The 24,781-nt window shown below is 31.1% G+C and overlaps 2 protein-coding genes across 3 annotated transcripts; both read left to right on the forward strand.

Moving 5' to 3' along the window:
* Nucleotides 1–4,860: 4,860 nt before the first annotated feature.
* LOC105635808 (transcriptional corepressor LEUNIG) lies at nt 4,861–7,770 on the forward strand. Of its 2 annotated transcripts, none has more exons than XM_037636894.2 (3): nt 4,861–5,381; nt 6,276–6,569; nt 6,721–7,770. In XM_037636894.2, exons 1-3 carry the CDS (start codon nt 5,001–5,003, stop codon nt 7,666–7,668), a joined length of 1,623 nt encoding a protein of 540 aa, XP_037492822.2. In that variant the 5' UTR covers nt 4,861–5,000; the 3' UTR covers nt 7,669–7,770. The 2 variants fall into 2 exon arrangements, with proteins under 2 accessions (XP_037492822.2, XP_089579617.1); XM_089723491.1 differs by having other exon boundaries at nt 6,279–6,569.
* Nucleotides 7,771–9,351: 1,581 nt separating this feature from the next.
* Nucleotides 9,352–11,651, forward strand: LOC149495775 (transcriptional corepressor LEUNIG-like). Its single transcript, XM_089722179.1, has 2 exons — nt 9,352–9,814; nt 10,360–11,651. The coding sequence occupies exons 1-2, from the start codon at nt 9,446–9,448 to the stop codon at nt 11,620–11,622; spliced, it is 1,632 nt and encodes a 543-aa protein (XP_089578305.1). The 5' UTR covers nt 9,352–9,445; the 3' UTR covers nt 11,623–11,651.
* Nucleotides 11,652–24,781: the final 13,130 nt, after the last annotated feature.

The raw sequence follows: 24,781 nt of genomic DNA on the forward strand, positions 1-24,781 counted from the left end.
ATTTATATTTTAAAAAAATGTTACATGTATTATATAATTAATAAATCATAAATTATACGTGGCTCTTCACCAAATAATTAATAATCATCAAATATCAACCGATAAAACATTATTTTTTATTTTTTTTATTAACTTAATTAAAAGTAACTGTTAACCAATATCAAGGTTCATAATAATTAAGAACAAAAAGAAAGAAAGAGTGAAGAGACATGGAAGAAGAGTAGCTCTTGCAAACAAGAATTGGAAAAAGATTACCAACCAAACCATTGACTAGCCCATTTTCTCTTCTGCCTTGCTCGCTTTCTCTTTGGATCTGAGTCTCTCTTTCAAATGGGAAACAATCCATTCTTATTTGCCCCTACAGATTCCTATTCTCAACCATCATTACCGTCATCGTCGTCATCACAGTCGCCGTTGCAATCACCATCGCCGTCATCTAATTCATGTTCTTCACGTCCATCTTCCGATTCTTCTCCAAGTCTTAATTCTCCTTTGCAGCCTTCTCAACAAAGTCTTCCTCAACTGCCTTCCCATACTTCTTCAAGTCATTTTGATCCGCCTTCTGCGGCTGTTGTCGGACCCTGTGCCGCATGCGAAATCCTTCGCCGGCGATGTACTGATAAGTGTTATTTAGCTTCTTATTTTCCTCCAACTACTGAACCAGATAAATTGAACATCATTGATAGTGTTTTCGGTGTTAGCAATACGGTCAAGATCTTGCAGGTATTTATGATTTAAATTACTCTTTAATTAGAAATAATTATATGTCAATTACATATCGAATAAGTTATCTATCACAATTCACAAATGTTTATTTATTTATTTAGAGATCCCTTATTTTCATGATCTCATTTATTAGGATCACAGTTAAATTTATGAATAAATACTAAAGAGATTAAAGTACCCTTAGCTAATTTCAGTATAAAACCTTTATTTCATAATAATTGTCATATTTGATAAAATAGCTTGTTTCAAAATACTTATTACATTTGTGGTTTCAAGAAGTAATAAATACATTGTTTTTTCATATTTACTCTTTGTATATGACTAATAATTGCTATTTCAATTTAATGGTTTTTTTTAAGAATTAGTATTAAATTAAGCGTAATATAGTCAATTTACTCGATAATTTATTGTAATTTAGACAAATTTAATGAGTTTCTTAAGAGATGTGAATTTTAAACGTGATAAGTATTATAGTACAGAAGTAACAGTTGATTAAAATAATTGTTTCTAAGATTTCTCCCATACACAGCATATCATGCATTAATTCTCGATATATTTATTTTCGGAAAATGAATTAACATTGTTTTATTATTTTTCTTTTTAATTTTAGCTAAAGACAGGAGCAGACATTTGGTTGAATCAGGTTCAAATTTAATTAAATCGGAAAAATCAAACAGAATTGAAATGGTTATAAAATCAAATCAAATTGAATTAGTTTGATTTTGGTTTGGACTGAAATGTTTTTAAAATGTGTTTATTAAGCGGTAGGTTGCCTATAAATTAACCGACAGTTTGCTCAAAATCATTGGTAGCATATTTTCGATTCGTGAAACCGAATTTGTTTAATACAGTGAGTTATGGATAAAAGTATCAAAATACTTAAACTCATAACTTGCTCAAACTCATTATATATAGTAATTTTAATATTTCGTGTCCATCTTAAATCCGTTTATAACTATTTAATTTGCACTAATTGTGTTGGAGTGGATTATTCAATATACTCATTCCGTTCTTTGCTTAGTTTTGTGAATATTTATATTACATTTAAATTTAGTTAAATTTCAATATACTACCCATGTTCCATAATAATTATCACATTTAGAATTTCACGTTCCTTAAAAAAAATTGTTAAATTGTTTAAGTTACAATAAATTATTGAGTAAATTAACTATATTACTCCTAATTTAATACTAATTCTCTAAGAAAACTAGTAAATTGAAGTAATAATTATTGATCATATACAAAGGGTAAACATGGAAAAAAAATTTATTATTGCTTGAAACCACAAATGTGATAAATATTTTAAAACAAACTATTTTCTCCAATGTAATAAATATTATGGAACAAAAGTAATAATAATTAATTACTTTGATCATGCAAGTACTCTCCATGACCCGCTGGAATCTCTTTGATCATTTTAATAAAAATGCCAAATTATTATTATTGTTATACCTCAAAATTTTTGGATTTAAATTTAAATAGAAGTACGTGAAGACCCGAGGATTGCGTTGTCACTTCACTGTTATATTATATTATATATTGTTGGACAAAATAGTTTTATCCAAAGTTTTTGATAATCAAACAATTATGTGCTACTAATGATTTCAATTTAGCGTTCCTGATTAATAGATTACTTCTTAAGATCATCAGGAGTTGATTTATAAGATACAGTTGAAGAGAATCCATTTATGCCAACAAAAATTGTGGATGACACTAGAGTTTCTCAGCCAACAATAGAGTGGAATGGCAAGGAAGAAAGTAGCTCTCAACGATGAAGGAATCAATGTTCTCTCTCTACAAGAAAAATGTAGTTTAGACGCGCTGTAATCCATTGCTAATTAGCAATATGCAATACCAAACAGAATGTACCTAAAAATCTCATATTAAATCTAGAAACGGATTAGAAAAGGATTAAGAACGAATTATAAATGGATACATTAGAGACGGATTTCGTCACTAAATTTTGCGAGAAAATAAAACGTGTAATTTATAAATGAATTACCAACGGATTAGAAATGAAAATATCATATGTTTCTATATTTCTAAGGAAAACCGGACGATGCATTGAAACGATAGGTAACCAATTTTAGAAATGGATTGAAAGCAATAACAAGATTCTCAATGCTTTATTTTGCTATCTAATTGATTTTGAACCAAATTCATATAATTCTTAAAGCAATTTAACACTTTCCATTTAGGAGATATCGAGTAGATATTAACTGAAAAAAGCAAAATCATTAATAAGCGTGATCTAATGCAATGTCCAATATTTGGCAAAGTATCTTTAATGCTCGTTAGTTAATTGAGGAAAAATTATGTTGGTTAGTTGGGAATGGTGCTCAAATCCGCATTTCGAAAGACAAGTGGTTGTCGACCGGGTTTATTCTCCGCACTCTTTCTTAAATTTTAATGCTATGGTTAGTGAGTTAATTGACCATACTACACATACTTGGAGAACTGACCTTTTTCATTCTATTTCTATTCCATCTGAGGCTGAGATGATTTGTAGTAGTCTATTGTATAGTAGGAGGGGTTTGGATTTGTTTATTTGGCCTAGAAACAAAAATGGGATACGTATCATATGGCTCTTCATACATCAGCTTTTAATGGTGAAGAGTTTTCTTCAATGTCTCAAGATCATATTTTTTGAAAAGAAAAAAAAAAATGGAAGAAATCCCACCTAAGGTGAAGCATTTCACTCGTAGCGCATATGCCAAAACTACCTCCCCACTCAATTGAATCTTGCAAGAAGAGGGGGTGAGCTGTTATCAAGGTGTAGCAGATGCGGGATTGTTAATTTGTGGAGCATGTCATTCTAAAGTACCCGATTGCCAAAGATATTTGGATGTTGTGCCCATTAATTAAGGTTTCGTGATCAAATAGCTCAAGAAAGTTTCGAAGCCTGATTTTATGTTTATCGAGCTAGCAACAAAGTAGCTCATTTCTTAGCTAAGAAAGCTCTCTCTTCTAATTACGAAGTGCTCATGTGGATTAAGGACGCGTTCTTTAGTTTTAGATGTTCTTGTTTAGGCTAATTTAGCATATATCCTTTTCTTAATGATTATTTTTAAGTTTATCCTAAAAAAAAAATTATAATTTTCCTTTTAAATTAATAGTTCTTAGAAGCATGCATATCATAAATTTAGAATGGAACGAGTCAATCATCCACTTTGATATCTTATTGAATAAAAATAGCGATATTATTCTTCTATTAATCAAAAATTTCGATTTTTGGAAAATATCATGATCATCCACTTCGATTGTTTTGTGAAACCTATGTATTCATTTGGTTACTTAAATTACACATTTTAGAAGCTAATTACAAGAACTCATAAACTTAGTTCTTGCTTCATCCAAATTTAAGACAAACATCTTATTGGTAAGTTTGGTGGCAACTGTGGTCAGTGAAGATAATGACATGTGATAATTGTTAATTAGCAATAGTGACAAAGTTCCTTAAAATTTATGAGCGAAGTCTAGATCCAGAGAGGTGAAGAAACAACCATACACAAGTAGGTAGTAGAAGAAGAAATGTATTCACGGATTCAATCAGTGGCACAGCCATAATCTTTATAAAACTCTATTTTGAGAAATGTGTACATTGAAACGTATCCTACTATTTTTTTATTTTAATTTATACAGATTTAAAATACTTCTTAAACACTTTAAAAAAAATTTAAAAATTGTATAAAATTTTTGGATAAATTTATTAATAGAAATTTTAAATTGAATTTTTAAATAATATTTAAAATTAAAATTAAAATTCTTGTTATTATTTGTAAATTCATTATATTATTGATTATATTTAAATTCAAAAATTGATTATAAATTTAAAGCTGATTTTACAAGGGTGCCAAAACGGGATACACACACACACACACACACACACACACATGTGTGTGTGTGTGTTATTTCTATACGATTCAATTTATTTTTCTTAAATTTATTTCATAACTCTAAATCCCAAACAATTGAAAAATGAGGCGTGTTTTTTTTTTTTTTTTTTCAACAATGACGTTCATAAATTTCACCGCGTCTTTTGTGTTGACATATCACATCTATGATATGTTGGTGCAGCGCGTTCGTGTTCGTGTGTCTCTGTATTGTCCTCTGTGTATTCGTCCCTGCTCACAAGGAGCTGCGCCTTAACGCGGTAATATTTCATACTTCAAAAGCATTAGCAGACCAAAATTAAAAAATAAAACACAGTACCATTGCATCTTCTCTTTCTCTCTCTCGCAAGCTTTGTCTTTGGGTCTGACAATCTCTGTCAAATGGGTAACAACCCATTCTTATTTCCGTCTACAGTTTCCTATTCTCAACCATCGTTACCGTCGTCACCATCTTTTAATTCATACATACCATCTCCATCTCCATCTCTATCTTTTGATTCATATTCTCCATCTTCTCCAAGTCTAAATTCTCCTTTTCAATTTTATCAAAGTCTTCCATCACCGCCTTCCCAAATTTCTTCAAACCATTTCGGTACCCCTTCTGCGGATGCTGTTGGACCTTGCGCGGCCTGCACAATCCTTCACCGGCGATGCACAGATAAGTGTTATTTAGCTTCCTATTTTCCTCAGGGTGTTGAACCACACAATTTTACTGTCGTTGATAGCCTCTTTGGACTTAGCAATGTCGTAGAGTTGCTGCAGGTATGATTTTAATTACTCTTTAATCTGAAAATAATTATGTGCCGTATATATATAATTTTTCTATGAACGAAAAATGAATAGAACTGATTCAAAGAAAAAGGTATTGTTTTAATTTTATCAATATATATTATAAAAATAAAAAAGTTTTTCATGTTCGAATCAATAATGTCATGAATTATATATATTTTATTTTTCTAAATTAGACATGTTGAAAAATTAGCATTATAAAGATTTATACTACATTAATACGTCTTAGCTTTTTACCTACTCCCATTCGATCACTACAGCGAGGAACAAGTCAAAATATATTTTCATATTTTTCATAATCTTCATAAATATTTTTCATAGGACATATTTATGGGATTCTGATATTATTGACCATTTGTGTTTCATATTGACTTAATTGAATATAATTTAAATAGTTGGAGACCAATTTGAAATGAATATTTTCAAACCGAGTTTATGGGAACACAAATAAAACCAATGAAAATTATGTGAGATCTATATAAATTTTTTACAATCTCCAATTTATTATACTATAGTCCACATTTATAGTTTTTAATTCAATTGAATCTTTTTAGGTTCTAACCATTTATACACGCTACTTTGCAAATTGGGTGGTAATAATCACAAACTTTGAAAAATATTAGGTGTAAGTGTAAATTTGAAATAAGTCGCAAAGTTAGAGAAAAATTTCAAAAGTCAATGGATCCACATACACATATGTTTATGTATTATTGGTTTGCTATTCGATGTAGGACATCCTACATGGAATCACCGCTTGTGTCAATTAGTTCTGGTTTAAATTTTGGGAACTGAATTAAATTTGCACGTAAAGAGCAGAAAAGGAAAAGTATTAGCACTAGTTTGATAATAATGTTGTTTATTTTGCAGCAGAATAGCAATTCTTTGTCTTACGTTCCACTATTATTGTTGTTGAGAGACACAAGTAAAGATGGAAGTCAACTCCAGGCAAATCCCAGCAAGATTAGCAATATTGCTTCAACTGGAACTCCAGTTAATATTAATGGCCAACCCATGCTTGCCAATTTTGAAAATTCAAAAGCTCATTCATACAATAGTTCTTCAAAGCCTCCAATGATGTTTGGAACTAATCACGCTGGCACTCTTACATCTCCAGTGAATAAGTTTGGGGATAATAATGATCTTGAATTTCAGGTTAATAAGGTAGATGAATCTCTAGAGGTTAATGTTAATCCAAGCGACAAAATTGTATATGATAGTAAAAGTTTCACATTTGCTCATTCATATAGCACTTCTTCAAAGCACTCTTACATCTGCAGCAAAGATTGGTGATAATAATGTTCTTCAATTGCAGGCTGATATGGAAGATGAATCTCTTAAGGGTAATGTTGCTCCTCAAGATGATACTGAAGGATTTACATTCGTTGAAGTAAATTCTGTTAGAGCAAGTGCAGACAAAGTAGTTTGTTGCGACTTCTCATCAGATGGAAAATTACTTGCCAGTGGTGGACATGATAAAAAGGTGGTATTGTGGGATACAGAAAGAGAAAATTTAAAGTCGAACACCATCCTTGAAGAACATTCATCACTGATTACAGATGTTCGTTTTAGTCCAAGTATGCCACAGCTCGCAACATCTTCATTCGATAAAACTGTCAAGGTCTGGGATACAAATGATCCCAATAAATCAACAAGCACATTTACAGGACATTCTACTCCTATCATGTCAATAGATTTCCACCCATTTAAGGATGATCTTATTTGCTCTTGCGATGCAGATAGTGAACTGCGTTACTGGAGTATTCAAAATGGTACTTGTCTAAAAATATCAAAGGGTGGTACAGCCCAAATAAGATTTCAGCCGCGTCTAGGGAGGTATCTTGCTGCTGCTAATGAGAATGTTGTAAATATATTTGACGTTGAGACACAGGCTCGTGTGAGTTCATTTCAGGGACATTATGAGCCAATTGACTCTTTATGTTGGGATCCTTCTGGACAGTATCTAGCGTCTGTAAGTGTGGACTCAGTTAGACTCTGGGGTCTCCAGTCAGGGAGTGTATTGAAATGTGTTCATGTCTTGAGTTGTGTTGGCAACAAATTTCAGTCCTGTATTTTCCATCCTACAGACCCTTCTTTGCTAGTCATTGGTGGTTACCAGTCCTTGGAGCTCTGGAATATGGCTGAGAAAAAGTCTATGACTCTGCCTGCTCATGAAGGATTAATTAGTGCCTTAGCTGTATCACCTTCGACAGAGTTGATTGCTTCTGCTAGCCATGATAAGTTTGTCAAGCTTTGGAAGTAACCTAATCATACAATACGCTTTTAATGTAAATCCATAATTCTCTTAGCAAAAAATTTTAGTACTTACAATATTAAAAAAGTTATTTTTTCGTTTTTGTTTTAATTTATATAGATGATAATTATGCTAATATTACTATCAGTTATTACAATGTTGCATTATTTTATTTTACTGTAAGTGAACATTAGAAGAGCTATAACTATAATTGATTATATAATAATTAATTTTATTGCAAGAGTATTTTATATATTAAAAAATTTATTTATATATAATTTTATTATATAAATATGTTAAAGTATATAATAGATTTTGATGGATAGCATGTGTCATAGCAGTTCAAATCTACGATAGATAGTTAATTTAATATTTATACATGTCCCAAATTCATTTGTTAATATTTAAAATTGCTGAAACTCTATGCTGAATTTGTTAATATTATTTTTAAATTGATTAATGATTTAATTAATTTAAATTATACAATACCCTTTACTGGTTATTTTTCAATTAATTATTTTAAAATTATTACCATTTTATATTTTTACCCTTATGCTATAAAAACAATCAACTCCAACATTTTACTAAGGTATTGCATCTAATTATATTTAATTATAAGCTAAATCATAAAAAAATCTCAAAATTTAAGCGTAGTTTTAATTGTAATTTAAATTTTTTTTCTAATATTTTGAACTTCAACTTTAATTATAATAGCATCATAATTTCAAATTATACCAAATTTACTTAATAAAATATTATTTTCGTGAAACTCATATTATGTAGGATGATTTTACTGCTTAGAAATAAATATTTATTTATATAAATATTAAAATAAAAATAATATATTTATCTTTAAAATAAAATATTATTTATTTATATAATATTGACAACAAGTAGTGATTCCTACAAATAAATTGACGTCACAACGAATAAAATTTAGTTTTATAAGAGATCTAATTTAAATATAATTTCAATAAATCAAAACTAAAATTTCATGCTTAAAAAATAGCAAAACAAAAAACTTAAACCCGAACTAAAAATCATGTTTAAAAACACAATAAAATAAAAAACTTCAACTCATATTCTATGTTTATAATTAACTTAAGTATAAGGGAAACATATTTCCAAATTTGCGTTCAAATGGTATAGGTCCAATGAAAATAATATTTTATTTATTAAATTGGGTTTAATTAGAAATTATAATACTGTTGTAACTAAAGTTTAATTTCAGGGTATCAGTAGAAGAAAGTTAGATTTATAATACAATTAAAACTATTATGAGATTTTTTTAATGATTTAGCCTCTATATTGTTATAATATTTGTTTAGAAGTATTCTAAAGATACAATATATCCATGCATTTGTATGGTCTGATATTATAATTTTTTAAATTATTAAGAAATAAAAATCATAGATTTAGAAATATTTTTCCTTCTCATTATTTGCAAGTATTAATGATAATTATATAAATATTATAATCAGTAAACCTTCTTAAATAAAATAATAATTGAATAAATTAATTTATAGCAAATTTATTAATATGGATGTTTTGGTCTTTCTATTAATTCTTTATTCTATTGATTCTATTATTTTTAGCGACTAAAAACATTAATATAATCTAGAATAAGAATTTAATTCTCCATTTCATCCCTCCTTCCCAACTAAAGGTGGCCTTACTTTTAAGACTCCATGCTTAAAAAGCATTAGCAAACAAAAATTTTAAGAAGGCACCACCATCTATTCCATTATTGACCCAGTTTCTCCTCTCTCGCTAACCCTAGCTTCAAATGGCAAAATACCCATTCGTATTTCCCTCTACGTTTTCCAATTCTCAATCATCAATTCCATCATCTTCTTCTTCTTCTCCGTCACCATCTTTTTATTCATCTTCTTCATATCCATCTTCTCCAAGTCTGACTTCCCCTTTTCAGCCTTCTCATCAAAGTCTTCCCTCACCGCCTTCCCAAAATTCTTCAAACCATTTCAGCTGGCCTTCTAAGGATGTTGTCGGACCTTGCGCCGCTTGCAAAATCCTTCGCCGGCAATGCACCGACAAGTGTTATTTAGCTTCCTATTTTCCTTCAACTACCGAACCACATAATTTCACTGTCGTTGGTAGTCTCTTCGGACTCAGCGATGTCCACGAGTTCCTGCAGGTATGATTTTAAATTACTCCTTAATTAGAAAACAGTTATATACCAAATTGAGTTCATCATTATCTATTTCTTGGTGCGTCTATTGGGACGGAATTATCATAATTTGAGCCCGATGCTGGCTAGATTCCATTGCAATGAATTTGTAAAATCTTGTGCAATTGATTTAGAATTTTACATTTTCTAGTTGGTATGATTGACTTTTGTTCTATGAGGTTGAAAAGTTAAACCAAATTTCATTTTTTATAAATGAATTCTACGTCTTCGAGTCATTTAACCAATTAAGGGTAGTGTGGCTTTGGAAAAATTCAAAGCTATACCTCAATGAAGCTATACCTCAATGAAGTTCAAATAAAATTTTGTTAATTTTAGTAGTATCAGATTGAATTTAGGAATCGAAATGAAAATAAATTGCAAGTTCATGTAGTACTTGACTCAATTAGTCCAATCTAGAATTAGTCTTTTTCAGAATGAAATTAAATTTGCACATCATGAGTTAAAGAAAAAGTGTTAACATTAGTTTGATCAAAATGTTGTCTATTTTGCAGCTGAACAGCAATTCTTCATATTACGTTCCACTATTATTGTTGTTGAGAGACACAAGTAAAGATGGAAATCAGCTCCAGGCAAATCCCAGCAACAATAGCAATATTGTTCCATATCGAACTAATGTTAATATTAATGGCAAACCCATGCTTGCCAATTCTGAAAACTCAAAAGCCCATTCATACAGTAGCTCTTCAAAGCCTCTAAATATGTTTGGAACTAATGATACAGGCGCTCTTACATCTCCAGCAAATCAGTTAGGGGGTAATAATAATAATAATCTTGTATTGCAGGCTGATATGGTGGGTCTAAATATGCTTGGGGGTAATGTTGATCAAAGTGATAAAGTTGCTCGTAAACATGATACTGAAGGGTTTACATTCATTGATGTAAATTCTGTTCGAGCAAGTGGATCCAAAGTACTTTGTTGCGACTTCTCATCAGATGGAAAATTGCTTGCCAGTGGTGGACATGATAAAACGGTGGTATTGTGGGATACAGCAAGAGAGAATTTAAAGTCGAAGACCATCCTTGAAGAACATTCATCGCTGATTACAGATGTTCGTTTTAGTCCAAGTATGCCACAGCTCGCAACATCTTCATTCGATAAGACTGTCAAGGTCTGGGATACAAATCATCCCAATAACTCAATACGCACATTTACAGGACATTCTACCCCTATCGTGTCAATAGATTTCCACCCATTTAAGGATGATCTTATTTGCTCTTGCGATGCAGATAGTGAACTGCGTTACTGGAGTATTCAAAATGGTACTTGTGTAAAAATATCAAAGGGTGTGACAACCCAAATAAGATTTCAGCCGCGTCTAGGGAGGTATCTTGCTGCTGCTAATGAGAATGTTGTAAATATATTTGACGTTGAGACAGAGGCTTGTGTGAATTCATTTTTGGGACATTATGAGCCAATTTACTCTTTATGTTGGGATCCTTCTGGAGAGTATCTAGCGTCTGTAAGTGGGGACTCAGTTAGACTCTGGTGTCTCCAGTCAGGGAGTGTATTGAAATGTGTTCATGCCTTGAGTTGTCCTGGCAACAAATTCCACTCCTGTGTTTTCCATCCTAATTACTCTTCTTTGCTAGTCATTGGTGGTTACCAGTGTTTGGGGCTTTGGAATATGGCTGAGAGCAGGACTATGACTCTTTTTGCTGCTCATGAAGGATTAATTAGTGCCTTAGCTGTATCACCTTTGACAAGCTTGATTGCTTCTGCTAGCCATGATAAGCTTATCAAACTTTGGAAGTAATATAAGCATCTCTCTAAGCATTTTTATAATTGTCATTTGACTATTTTCAACTTAAAAATCTTTTTTTTTTTTTTTTTGAATGCCAAAGGTAGAAATTTATTAATAATGGTTTGATTATTTGACTTCGAAGTCAATATGTGAGATCTTATCCCCGTCCAATCTGCAGGCTGGGCCGCACTGCCTTAGAAGCATAATTAATACCTTGTTATGATTAAAAATCACCAATGTTATAATTAAAAATCACCAATGAACTCCAACTCCTCCTTTAATGTAACTAAACTGAAAAAAAATCACCAATGTTATAATTAAAACATCTTCCTAGATCAAGCCATTGTTAGGTGAATTCTTCTCTTTCTTTTAATGTAATCAAACTAAAAGAATTCATCAATATTATAATTAAATCCCAAAATCAATCAATTATCATATCAAAGAATATTTCAAAAATGAATATTCAAAAACCTTTCTTTTTGCTATCAGATACCCGTCAAGGTCAACTCTATTACTGTCTCTTTAATTAAAAAATGGAATAAATCTCAATTTTCCCCCTAAATTTAAAAGTAATATACAATTTACCTACAAATTAACTTTTTATAGAATTTACAGTTAAAATTGCATTAGAACAAAAAGCGTATTTTTTTTTAAAAGTAATGTTTTATATTTTAACTAATAAAATTATTTTAAAAGTTTAAAATTAGGAAAGAAACGTATAAAATTAGAAAATTTTTTGATAATATTGAAACATTTGATTACAAAAGTATTTATTATTTTCTGGTTTCATTATTTTTTAATTTTATTTATTTAGATTCAATGTTTAATTATTTTTAATTACTTATGATTTACATCAAATAATTTATTTTTTTATAAAAAATCGAGCATTTTGCATTTTTTGGGGTCCTTTATTAGTGTCTTTTCTTCAACAAGACATGTATGAGGTCAAAATTAACAAGAAAAAAATAAGTTTAAAGTATTGACTCACAAAGTCAAAAGAAGTGACCAAAATTGAAAACAAACTCCAAAGTTTAGGTTTTTTATTTTTATTTTTATTTATTATTATTTTTTTAATCATTAGGCCTTTTTTGATATAATTATGCGGTATGTCCATGTGGTTTTGAGATGGTAATATGTGGATCTCACTAACAACCATGTCAAGCGAGCTTCTAACACTTCTTGAAAGGAGGCTATTGTTGCTACAAAAACTAAGTTCAATGCTGTAATTGATAAAATTTAAAAACAAAAGGGCCAAAATTGAAAAAAACTTATAAGTTTAGGCTTTTTTGAAGTCATTAAGCCTAATGTAAATTGTAAATTAAATAAATTTATTTAAAAATCCTATTAGTAAATAATATAATACTTCATCTATTAAAAATTGTAAAAAAAAAAATAAAACAAATGTGCGTGTCTATATATAGGAAAAAAAATTAAATTTAATTGAGATATAATTAAATTAAAAATACGAAAATATTATTTTATCTGGCTTGACTTATATAATTAGATATTATAAAAGGGAGATACTAAGCCAAGCTTTAGAGTTATATATTTTAAATTTTTTAATTAAAAGAAAAAGGCATTATATTAAAAAATTAATAAGATGTCATGTATATTTAGTATACTTTTAAATTAATTATATAAAAACAAAATAACGTTTTAACATATAAGTATTTATTAAAATTACAAGTAATTTATTTTGGGTATGAATTGTTAGTAAATAATTATTTACCTTTGAAATTTATATTTTTCTTATAGTCATGTAACTCGTGTTCTCCTTTAGATTTACACAATTAAACACCCATTCCGACTCATTTTATTTGCACAGTTTTTTTATTAAAAATTTAATCAACAAAAATTATTTTACCCTTTTTTACCTTAACTCATTAAGATATTTATAAAAGTCCTATATTTTATGAACAGTCATAAAAGTTATTACGAGAAAAATAATTATTTACATATCTAAATTTAGAAACCTTGTAAACATTTTGAGATATTTAAAAAGGAATAACAAGCAAATAAAATGAGACGGAGGGAGTAATTACTTTCATATTTAAAAATTAAAAAAAAATTAGATATGAAATAAAAAATAAATACTTGATTTTTTATAATCTATTCTATATGTAATAAGTCATGAGTGTATATCTAATTGTTCATAATTAAATCTTTCATCCTAAAGATTAAAAAAAAAATGTATCACTGGAGAAAGTTTCACTCCTCCATTATAGTCTTATAATATATGTTCATATTATAAGATTTTCCTTTTCTAGCCAGAGGGTGCGTATGACTTCAACCATGCTGTGTTGGATTTTTCAGGGGCAAAAGCAAAGAGGGGTACTTTTTTTTTTTTTTTTTTTATATACCACCGGTATTCGAATCCTATTACTAAAAACCGCCTAATCCAGTTCAGAGTTTAGTTACAGTTAAGGCTCATCGTTCCTTCCTATAGGTGCATTTTATGGAGATCGAACCCAAAAACTCTTTCCACATGTCCAGCCTGCATTACCAATTAAGCTACAACTTGTAAGTACAGAGGGGCACTTTTTGGTCTAAAGTCTAACTTAAGGTGTCATGGTCTCCATTTTGAAGCCTCTGTCTGAAATGCATGTGTTATTCAATTTCTTTCCTAAAATTTGTCACTTTCAATGGTTTCGGCAACTTTCAACCTGATATCTTTCTCCATAAAGATTTATATCCTGAATTAGGAGTCAAACATATGGTCTATGACTTATAAAATGCAGAAATATTGACTTCGAGTCATTCCATGTCGGAGTCTTATGAGCAGAATTTCAAAGGGATATCCTTTGATCTAAACATGCTTATAATTAGTTTAGCTTTTAAGCTAATATCTTTTGCCTGTAAGATGGCCAGCTTAGGTAACTACTTCTATATGCAAACCTAGAACATCATGGTTAAGGGTTGTAAATTAACTGAGTCGTGCTAAGTCAAGTTGAAATTTTATATTTAGCTTGAATTTGGCTCGACAAAGATATATTTAAAAATAGCTAAGTTCAAACTTGATCCAATATCATACATGGCAAAGTTTAATCTCGAGCTCAAAATTATTAAATCAAAATGACATCATTTTAATGCCAATTTAATTATCTTAGGTTATTGAGCAAGCTCACGAGATAGCATGTGAGCTCGGTTCGACCAAATTGGCTTGCAAGCTAAATTAGTCGAGCTCAAGCTTGAGCTTGTCTCATTTATTTAACAAGTTCGACAACTCAATTCAATAAATTGTTTGAATGAATTCGAATGAGCATTTATCAAATCGGCTCTCAAACAACTCACGAATTATTCAACTCATTTTACAGCCTTAATCAAGGCCACCATGAGAACTTGTCTCATCATTTTGATGCTTTATTCCGGGATATTTATTAAATATGTTGATTAAAGATCATTAAAATTTATTTTTAAGGTGAATTTTCAATATTTTAATCGTAAAAATTATAAACCAATTAAACAGTAATCCAATTCTTTTAATAGCATCTAAAACTGTGTTTTCTGTAAAATAATTTTGAACGTAATGTCAAAAAGATCCAATTAGCTCTTCGGGAATGGAATTAAACAAAACAAAAATAACATTGCTTAAAGGAAGAGGAGTTCTGCTAACTACATATGAATGATACCCTTTCCCTTTGAAAAACATAGTTAGATTCATCTTATGCCAACCCAATTTGTAGGATTGGCCGCAATGCCTTAGCCTCCAATTAGTTTCTTTTTCACTCCGTCCTTAATAATAGGCTAATTTTTCTTTTTCACCCGTGCCATAATCTGGGCAATTTCCTTTTTTAAACGACTATATATATTTAATATTAGTTTCTTATTATATATTATATATATATTTTTTTTTTAGAAAAAACCAAACTAGAAATTTCATTAAGTAGAAACTGTATACAAATATAGAATGCAGATCAATAGATTTCTATATTTTTGTATAAAAAGCCTAATAATAAATCACTTATACAAAGAATAAAAAAAATATAATCTCGATTTGAAGTATGTGATCGAGTTGACAGAACATAATATTTGTGCCATAGGCGATCGCTTGCTCCACTTGGTGGCTATTTATGGCCACTGTTCGACTTCATGGTCTTTCTACAAGTCCGATCTAATTATCTTTAAATTTCTTCCTTCTATCGGAAATGAAATCTATACTTCTTTCTATATAACTATCTAAATAATAAAATATGCTAAATAAAATCACCATAATAGTAATAACACTAACTCAGAACTAGATCTGAGAACAAAATCTCAATATATGAATAATAATAAATCTTAATATTTGGGCGACAATAACTCAAATTTATATTTGTATATAGTATAAAAAACAAATAAAAAGGGGAAAGGGGTAACCACCAGTGAGAGCTCACTCATGGTCGCTTGTAGAGGAAAGAAAGAGAGCTTTTAGGTTTTAGATTTTGGAAGATAGAATCGAAAATATACTTATTATACCCTTATGCCCTTATTTAATTTGCATTGTTATTAAGTAAATAATATTAAATGTGATATTGAAAAACCACATCACATATTAATGTTCTTTATATATATATATATATATATATATATATATATATATATATATATATATATATATATATATATAGTTCCCAAAGCCTAAATGCTTATGTGGAAACATATTAGAATATGAAAATGATGATGTGACATTTTATTTTTTCATTATAATTAATTTTTTTCATAAAAATTAATTTTTTTATTAAATAATTGAGCTACAAACTAATAAATATAATAAAAGATTTCATTATAATTAATAATTTTTTTGCGTTTAATAAATATAAGTTTTTTATTAAATAGTTTTTCTTCTATTAAAAAAACGAATGGAGTTAGAGTCATAGTTAATAAAAATTAATTAAATAATATAGTTACGTTAATAAATAGAATCAAAATTAATATTTAGTTCACTAAAATTTGTTTCAATAAAATAGAATACTCTCATACCTCATCTAAATTTGAATATATAAAAATTTCAAAGAAAAAAATAAATAATTAACTAAATATATCAGTTGAATTACAATAATTTGCTTATAATAATAATTATGCTAATTAATATTTCAGTTCATTAATTGAGAATTTTAAAAAGAGAGTATAATTTTACTATTTATCATTTAATCAAAATTACATAAATAAACTATTTAAATTAAAGCAACACTAATATAAATTACAATAATTCTATTAAAAATTAAATTCAGTTTAACTAAAAAAGTTGAAAATTATACAATCCCCTACATGAATAGTTATTTACATATTTTAGAATAGTAGTAGCCAACTAGCAATAATAATAGTCTTGAATTTCTAAATGACAATTTAATATTAAATTTTTAGAATTTCTAACATAATAAAGAGAGACGTTGAATATTAAATAAGGGTATTATAGAAAAAATGCATAATTATATGAATAAAGACTATATTTTAATCAGTGTAAAAATACCTTTAGACATTATTATGCAACGAAGGGAGTATATGACATGAGAAGTATACTTCATAACAATTTTTTTTTCTCTTTTCTTTTTCCGATATTCTTTAGCCATGTTTTTTTCTCATGAAATATTCTATAAAGCATTTAATAATAGTGAAATATTTTATGGAGACATTTAACTATAATCAAAATTGGGAAAATTACCTTCTCCAAAAAAATTGGGAAAATTACTATTTTGTCTCTAAAAAATATTTAAATTAATTGGCGTATCTTTATATTCTGAAAATACATTAATATATTCTTAATTTTTATTTCTGTCATTCCATTTGATCTTTCCGTTTATATTTTATATTTTTTCGTTAAATTCTTAGCGAAAAGATAAAAATACCCTTAATTAACAAATAAATAATACTGCTCATACTCAAAAATTATATCCACCACTTTTTTACTTTAGAAAAAAAATTAATAGAAAAAATTATGAAGTTTTGCGTTATACATATGTATATTTGTCAAACACAGTGATCGACCTGCTACTAATGGCAACAATACTACAAACTCAGAGAAAATGGTGACAAAGTAGAACCAGATAATTCTCTCCGATTCCTAATAATAAATTACCCATTCACCATCTACTAGGAGGACCCATCCAACAAACTATACCCATCAAGCTCAATCATTAACTTCAAAGGCCACACATCGGTCCGCCACTGATCAACGCAGAATAAGGTCTAGCCACACTCCTTGTGTGGACAAGTAGACATGACCTCAATATAGTCACAACGCCATGTTAGATTTAATTTTCTATTGTGGGCTTAATATGTAAAATAAATATGTACAGCAGTCTAATTGTAAAATCAATTTTAAATGTGGTCTTGATTGTGAATAATTGACTATTGAGGTATCAACTAATTATAGATATTAAGTGTAGAGACCATTATATAATTCATATTTCGTTAAAGGACCGAAATAGGAATTGTACTAACGCTACAGGTATATAAAGGTCGTGGTCCCCAGAGGAGTTAAATACGATTCAGTTTTACGTTCCTTTCGTACTGCTTCCGCTAAAATCGATTCTTCAATTCTCTGGAAGGCTGCAAACCTAATTCTACACATCAAGATCGACGAACAACGATGTCAGGTACGCAACCTTTTCTTATTCAATCTATTTTGTTGAATCTAGTGGTTTGCACGATCTAGGTTATTGTGGAATTATTTGAGATTAATCCATAACAAGTGGTATCAGAGCTTTGTGCATAATTGCTAGATTTTAGATTGATTTTCGTATGTTTTTTTTTTTTTTTTGTTTTCCCTACTGTTTACGGATTGAGTGTTTTGTTTAATAAAAAAAAAATTTTGTTCTCATTGGGGAATACGAAGAACAAGGTAAGAGGTTTTGATATTTAGTGTTTTGTGTTTTCTTTTGATTCAATCATGTGTTGGACCCTGATTTTCACGTCGGTGGTATTTTGTTTTTGCTGGCCGGATTTTGTTTAAAAAAAAAAAAAAAAACCTTTTTGCTGGCCGGATCTCCAATTTTGTTCTTTGGAGAGAGTCGGCGGAAAGGAGCTGTCTCTCATCGTTTTTTGGTTTTAAGGTTAGGGATGGAAAATTTCAGATTAGGCCCCTAAGTTTCTGTAACTTCAAATTAGGCCCCTAATTTTCTGTAATTTCAGATTAGGCCCCTAATTTTCTGTTTTCTTTCGTCTAGACCCATGGACATATATTTAATTAAATTAGACCCCGAACTTTATTTATTCAAATTTATTTAGTCATATTTTATAACTTAGTCTCTAATTTAGTGACTTAAAGACTAGATTATAATTTTTTTTTTTAGGGCTAAATAATTTTAGATTATTAAATATTTAGACAATCAACTCATTTAATTGCAATTGTTTTGTTTTAATTACAATTAAATGAATTAATTTGTCGACTTGAGATTAAATTTTGGAGTGATTAAGTCCCTACTGTGTTTGATATTTGTTAAAATAAATTGATTTGATCAATAAGTCACCAAAGTGACCTCTATTGCTTGAATTGATTTATTTTAGAATATTAGACAGGTGTATTAGAATTCGTTGCGGATAGTTAATCGGCCCAAAGGAAGGTTACTATCTGGCTGAGTTTTGAATACGTATTTGGCAATAAATATCTGATAATTGTTTGATTATTTTCCATGACAATGATATATCGGCCCAAAGGAAGATTTATTATTTGTCAGGACTATGTTATCAATATTTGATTGCTGCGTTGAGATACTAATTACAAGTTAATGTTTTACATCCAAAGATGAGAATATTAATGTTGTGTCTGTATCTTATTTCCATTTTTGATCTCTACTTATGTGAATTGTTTCATTTGTGGATTGTGAGCTTATACTTATCTATTTGTTTATTTTCTCCAATGTCAGCTAACATGTCATTTAATCCTGATTGTGTCCCTAAACTTGAGGGATCAAATTTTGAGTCTTGGAAATCAGACATTATGATCTTTCTGGGCTGTATGGATTTTGATCTTGCATTCAGGATGGACGAACCTGCTCCTCTTACTGATACGAGCACTGATGTTCAAAGGGTTCAGTATGAGAAGTGAGAGCGTTCTAATCGCTTAGGTCTGATGATCATGCAGAAAGGAGTCCCAGAACATGTTCGAGACTCTGTCTCAGCTGAAAAGAACAATGCTCAAAACTATCTTGCCGAGCTGGAGAGGGCTTATGTCAAGAATGACAAAGCCGAAGTGGGAACACTTTTAGGAAAATTAACCTCCATGAAGTTTGCTGGCAATGGTGGTGTTCGGGAGCATATTCTTAGCATGTCTCAGATTGCAAAGAGACTGAAGGCGCTGGGTATGGCTTTACCAGATGACCTTTTAGTCCATTTGGTTATGAATTCTCTTCCTTCTCAGTATGGACAAATTAGGACTTCCTATAATTGTCAGCCGAATAAATGGACTCTTAACGAGCTCATTTCTCATTGTGTTGATGAGGAGGAAAAGATGAATTCTAACAAAAGAGAGAGTGCTCATTTTGTTTCTTCAGCTGGGAAGGGCAAGAACAAGAAAAGAAAGAGGCCTTCTGCAAAGACTGTTGAAAAGGCTATTGAGAAACCTGCTGCTGCTACTGCTGTAGATCCAGTACAAAAGAAGCCTTATGTGCCAAAATGCTTCTTTTGTGGAAAGACAAATCACTTGAGAAAGGACTGTCCTAAATTTACTATTTGGCTTGCAAAGAGGGGTAAGTACCTTGTTTTAGTCTGTTGTGAAGTTAATTTAACTTCAGCTCCTAAAAACACTTATAGGATGGATTCTGGTGCTACCGCTCATATAAGTGTTTCATTGCAGGGCTGCCTCAACTACAGAAAGCCAATTGACGGTGAAAAATACGTCTATGTGGGAAATGGCGATCCGGTTGAAGTAGAGGCAATTGGACATTTTAGATTATGTTTAAGTACTGGCTATTTTTTGGATCTTATAGATACTTTTGTTATTCCCTCTTTTAGAAGGAATTTGATTTCTGTTTCCTTTTTGGACAAATCTGGTTTTCATTGTTCTTTTAGAGACGTGTATTTACTTTATCTATGAATTCAAAAGTTTTGGGTACTGGTTGCTTGAATGAATGTGATAATCTATATATGTTAGACATTGATACTAGTTATCATGAATCCCTGCATGTTACTACAAGAGGTACCAAAAGAAAGTTGAATATTGATAACTCAGTTGTACTTTGGCATAGACGTTTGGGTCATGTATCCAAATCAAGAATTGAGCGTCTTATTTCTGATGGTATCTTAGATACGCTTGATTACACAGGTTTGGATTCTTGTATTGAGTGTATTAAAGGAAAACAGACTAAACAAAAGAGACTAGGTGCCATTCGGTCATCCAATGTTTTAGAACTAATTCATACAGATATTTGCGGTCCATTCCATATTGCAGCTAGAAATGGCCAAAGATATTTTATATCATTCATTGATGACTATTCTCGTTATGGTTACTTATATCTCATTCATGAAAAATTTGAGTCTTTGGACGTGTTCAAATCATATAAAGCCGAAGTTGAAAATCAACTAGGAAAGAAGATTAAATCTGTTCGATCTGACCGTGGTGGTGAATATTATGGTAAATATGACGGTTCAGGCGAACAACGTCCAGGACCTTTTGCGCTCTTCCTACAGGAATGTGGAATTGTCCCTCAATATACAATGCCTGGTACTCCCAGCATGAATGGTGTATCTGAGAGACGTAATAGGACTCTTATGGATATGGTAAGGAGTATGATTAGTCATTCTACTTTACCAGAGTCTCTGTGGGGGGAGGCGTTAAAGACAGCAGCTTATCTTCTCAATAGGATTCCATCTAAAGCAGTTGCTAAAACACCTTATGAACTTTGGACTAGACGTAAGCCTAGTCTAAAGCATCTTCATGTTTGGGGATGTCCAGCTGAAGCAAGGCCTTACAAGCCGAATGAAACAAAACTGGACTCCAAAATTATCAGCAGCTACTTTGTTGGATATTCTGAGCGGTCTAGGGGTTACAATTTTTATAATCCTACTTCCAGAACTTTTTTTGAAACGAGAATTGCAACATTTTTTGAGGATGTTGATTTTGGAGGGAGAAATAAAGAAAGAAACATTGTCTTTGAAGAGGAACCAAGTAAGGATGATTCGGTTCTCATTCCTTTTGTTGTTTCTGATAGCGTACAGACTCCAGTTGCTCCTGTCGCTATTCAAGATCCAATTCAAGACAATGCTATTCTTCCTCAAGAACAAATTCAACAACCTCAAGAATTAGAGCCTGTTCAAATGCCTTTGAGGAGATCTACTAGGGAGAGAAGAAGTGCTATTCCAGATGATTATATAGTGTTTCTTCAGGAACATGAGGATACTGTAGACATGATAGATGATGATCCAGTTAGTTTCTATCATGCCATGTAGAGTTCTGACTCCCATAAGTGGATTGAGGCAATGAACGAAGAGTATAAGTCTATGCAAGACAATCAAGTTTGGGATCTTGTTCAATTACCTGAAGGAAAGAAACCCATTGGTTGCAAATGGATATTTAAAACCAAAAGGGATTCTCAAGATAATGTGGAAAGATATAAAGCACGTCTTGTAGCAAAAGGCTTTACTCAAAAGGAAGGGATTGACTATATAGAAACCGTCTCTCTAGTTTCTTCGAAAGATTCTTTTAGGACAATCATGGCCTTAGTTGCAAATCTTGATCTTGAGCTTCATCAAATGGATGTTAAGACTGCGTTTCTCAATGGCGACATTGATGAAACAATATATATGGTGCAACCAGAAAATTTTGTAATTGGAGATCCAAAACATCTGGTATGCAAATTAAAGAAATCCATTTATGGACTCAAGCAAGCTTCTCGTCAATGGTACTTCAAGTTCAACCAAGTAATTGTCTCGTTTGGCTTTGAGGCAAATGCTGTTGAAAATTGTGTGTACCATAAGTTCAGTGGGAGTAGGTTTATCTTTTTGGTCTTATATGTGGATGACATACTTCTTGCTACTAATTGTAAAGTCTTGCTGCATGAAACCAAAGTTTTTCTTTCAAAGCATTTTGAGATGAAAGATTTAGGTGAAGCTTCTTTTTTTTTAGGGATTCAGATACATCGAGACCGTTCTCGAGGTATTCTTGGATTATCACAAAAGAGCTATATTGATAAAGTGCTCAAGAGATTTAGTATGCAGAATTCTAGACCATTGGATACCCCTATTGCAAAAGGTGATAAATTTAGTAATCAACAATGTCCAAAGAGTGAACTTGAAATTCAGGAAATGCAAAAGGTTCCTTATGCGTCAGCTGTAGGAAGTCTTATGTATGTTCAAGTTTGTACTCGTCCAGACATTTCTTTTATAGTTGGCATGTTAGGTAGATATCTCAGCAATCCAGGAATGGATCATTGGAAAAGCAGCCAAAAGAGTCATGAGATATCTTCAGAGGACTAAGGGACATATGCTCACATATAAGAGATCAGATCAGCTTGAGATCATTGGGTATACTGATTCTGATTTCGCTGGATGCCAAGACAGTAGAAAATCCACATCTGGCTACGTTTTTCTATTGGCTGGCGGTGCTATTTCTTGGAAGAGTGTGAAACAAACTCTAGTGGCAACCTCCACCATGGAAGCTGAATTTGTAGCATCTTATGAGGCATCCAATCAAGCTATTTGGCTGAGAAACCTTGTCACTGGGCTGCGTGTAGTAGGTGGAATAGAGAGACCACTGAAGTTGTATTGTGACAGCAGGTCAGCCGTTTTATTCTCCAACAACAACAGGAGCTTTTCTCGATCAAAACACATTGAGATTAAGTTCTTGGCTGTGAAGGAGAGGGTACAGAGTGGACAGATATCCTTAGAGCATATTGGAACAAACTCTATGATTGCGGATCCGCTTACAAAGACAGTGATACCGAAAGTTTTCCATGAGCACACCGCTCATATGAGTATCGTTTTGTTTGAGACTGTCTAGTTTTAGTGGGAGTTTGCTCTTTATGTATACATTATGTTTTTGAATGCTCTATTTTGTTTTGGATATATTTTATTATGAAATTTTGTTGAGTACTCATTTTGGTTGATGGTTACACTCTGTATTATTATTATTGTTTTGCTTGATCTCACTTTTGTTGGTGACCAGTTGGAAACAGACATGATGATCACATTGCATGTAGTTTTCATGCTACACTTCTATAATGAATCTATATCATTTAGGGGTATTGGTAATGTAGTTGATGATGAACTTAGTCATGAGATCTATGGCGAATGTTTCTTCAGCTCTTTATCAATATAACTAATGGACGAGATTGTTTTTGGATACCTTGTATGACTGCGTTTGTTGAGCTCATTTTGGTGTATGTATTTTATTTAACATATGTTCGCCCAAGTGGGAGATTGTTAGATTTAATTTTCTATTGTGGGCTTAATATGTAAAATTAAATATGTACAGCAGTCTAATTGTAAAGTCAATTTCAAATGTGGTCTTGATTGTGAATAATTGACTATTGAGGTATCAACTAATTATAGATATTAAGTGTAGAGACCATTATATAATTCCTATTTCGTTAAAGGACCGAAATAGGAATTGTACTAACGCTACAGGTATATAAAGGTCGTGGTCCCCAGAGGAGTTAAATACGATTCAGTTTTACGTTCCTTTCGTACTGCTTCCGCTAAAATCGATTCTTCAATTCTCTGGAAGGCTGCAATCCTAATTCTACACATCAAGATCGACGAACAACGTTGTCAGGTACGCAACCTTTTCTTATTCAATCTATTTTGTTGAATCTAGTGGTTTGCACGATCTAGGTTATTGTGGAATTATTTGAGATTAATCCATAACACGCCAGCCATGGTGAGACCTTGAGCCATCGGCGGTCCAGTTGAGACTGCAAATGGACGAGCCAATGTAAGGGCCACGCCTAGTTAAAATGTCGAGATTATCATGCTCGAAGTTGAAATTGAGAATTTTCTTTATTTTAGAAAAAATAATAGAAAAATTAAAGAAATGAAGAACCATATATTGTAGAGGACACGGGCGAGGAGAAGAATCGATTTGAGGTGAGCGGTGGTGGAGGTGGCAGTTGTGATGGGAGATGAGCTGGTAAGGAGGTGATGGGAATAGAGATTGTATCTAAAGAGGAAGGTAAAGAGAAAAAAGGAATTGTTTTTGTTTTTTTTTTATGGGTATTTAGGTATAAAAGTTCTATCTCTCACTTTTAGCCGGCTGTTG

Source organism: Jatropha curcas, chromosome 6 (genome assembly GCF_041381405.1).
Source record: "Jatropha curcas cultivar XTBG-Jc1 chromosome 6, XTBG_Jcur_1.0, whole genome shotgun sequence".
Lineage (NCBI taxonomy): Eukaryota > Viridiplantae > Streptophyta > Magnoliopsida > Malpighiales > Euphorbiaceae > Jatropha > Jatropha curcas.

Excerpts from the sequence above, each read along its gene's own strand:
- LOC105635808 (XM_037636894.2), top strand. The coding sequence starts at position 5,001 with ATGGGTAACAACCCATTCTTATTTCCGTCTACAGTTTCCTATTCTCAA. Across the intron at positions 5,382-6,275 it reads ATGTCGTAGAGTTGCTGCAG|CAGAATAGCAATTCTTTGTC; the intron begins GTATGATTTTAA and ends TTTATTTTGCAG. Across the intron at positions 6,570-6,720 it reads TTGAATTTCAGGTTAATAAG|GCTGATATGGAAGATGAATC; the intron begins GTAGATGAATCT and ends CTTCAATTGCAG.
- LOC149495775 (XM_089722179.1), top strand. The coding sequence starts at position 9,446 with ATGGCAAAATACCCATTCGTATTTCCCTCTACGTTTTCCAATTCTCAA. Across the intron at positions 9,815-10,359 it reads ATGTCCACGAGTTCCTGCAG|CTGAACAGCAATTCTTCATA; the intron begins GTATGATTTTAA and ends TCTATTTTGCAG.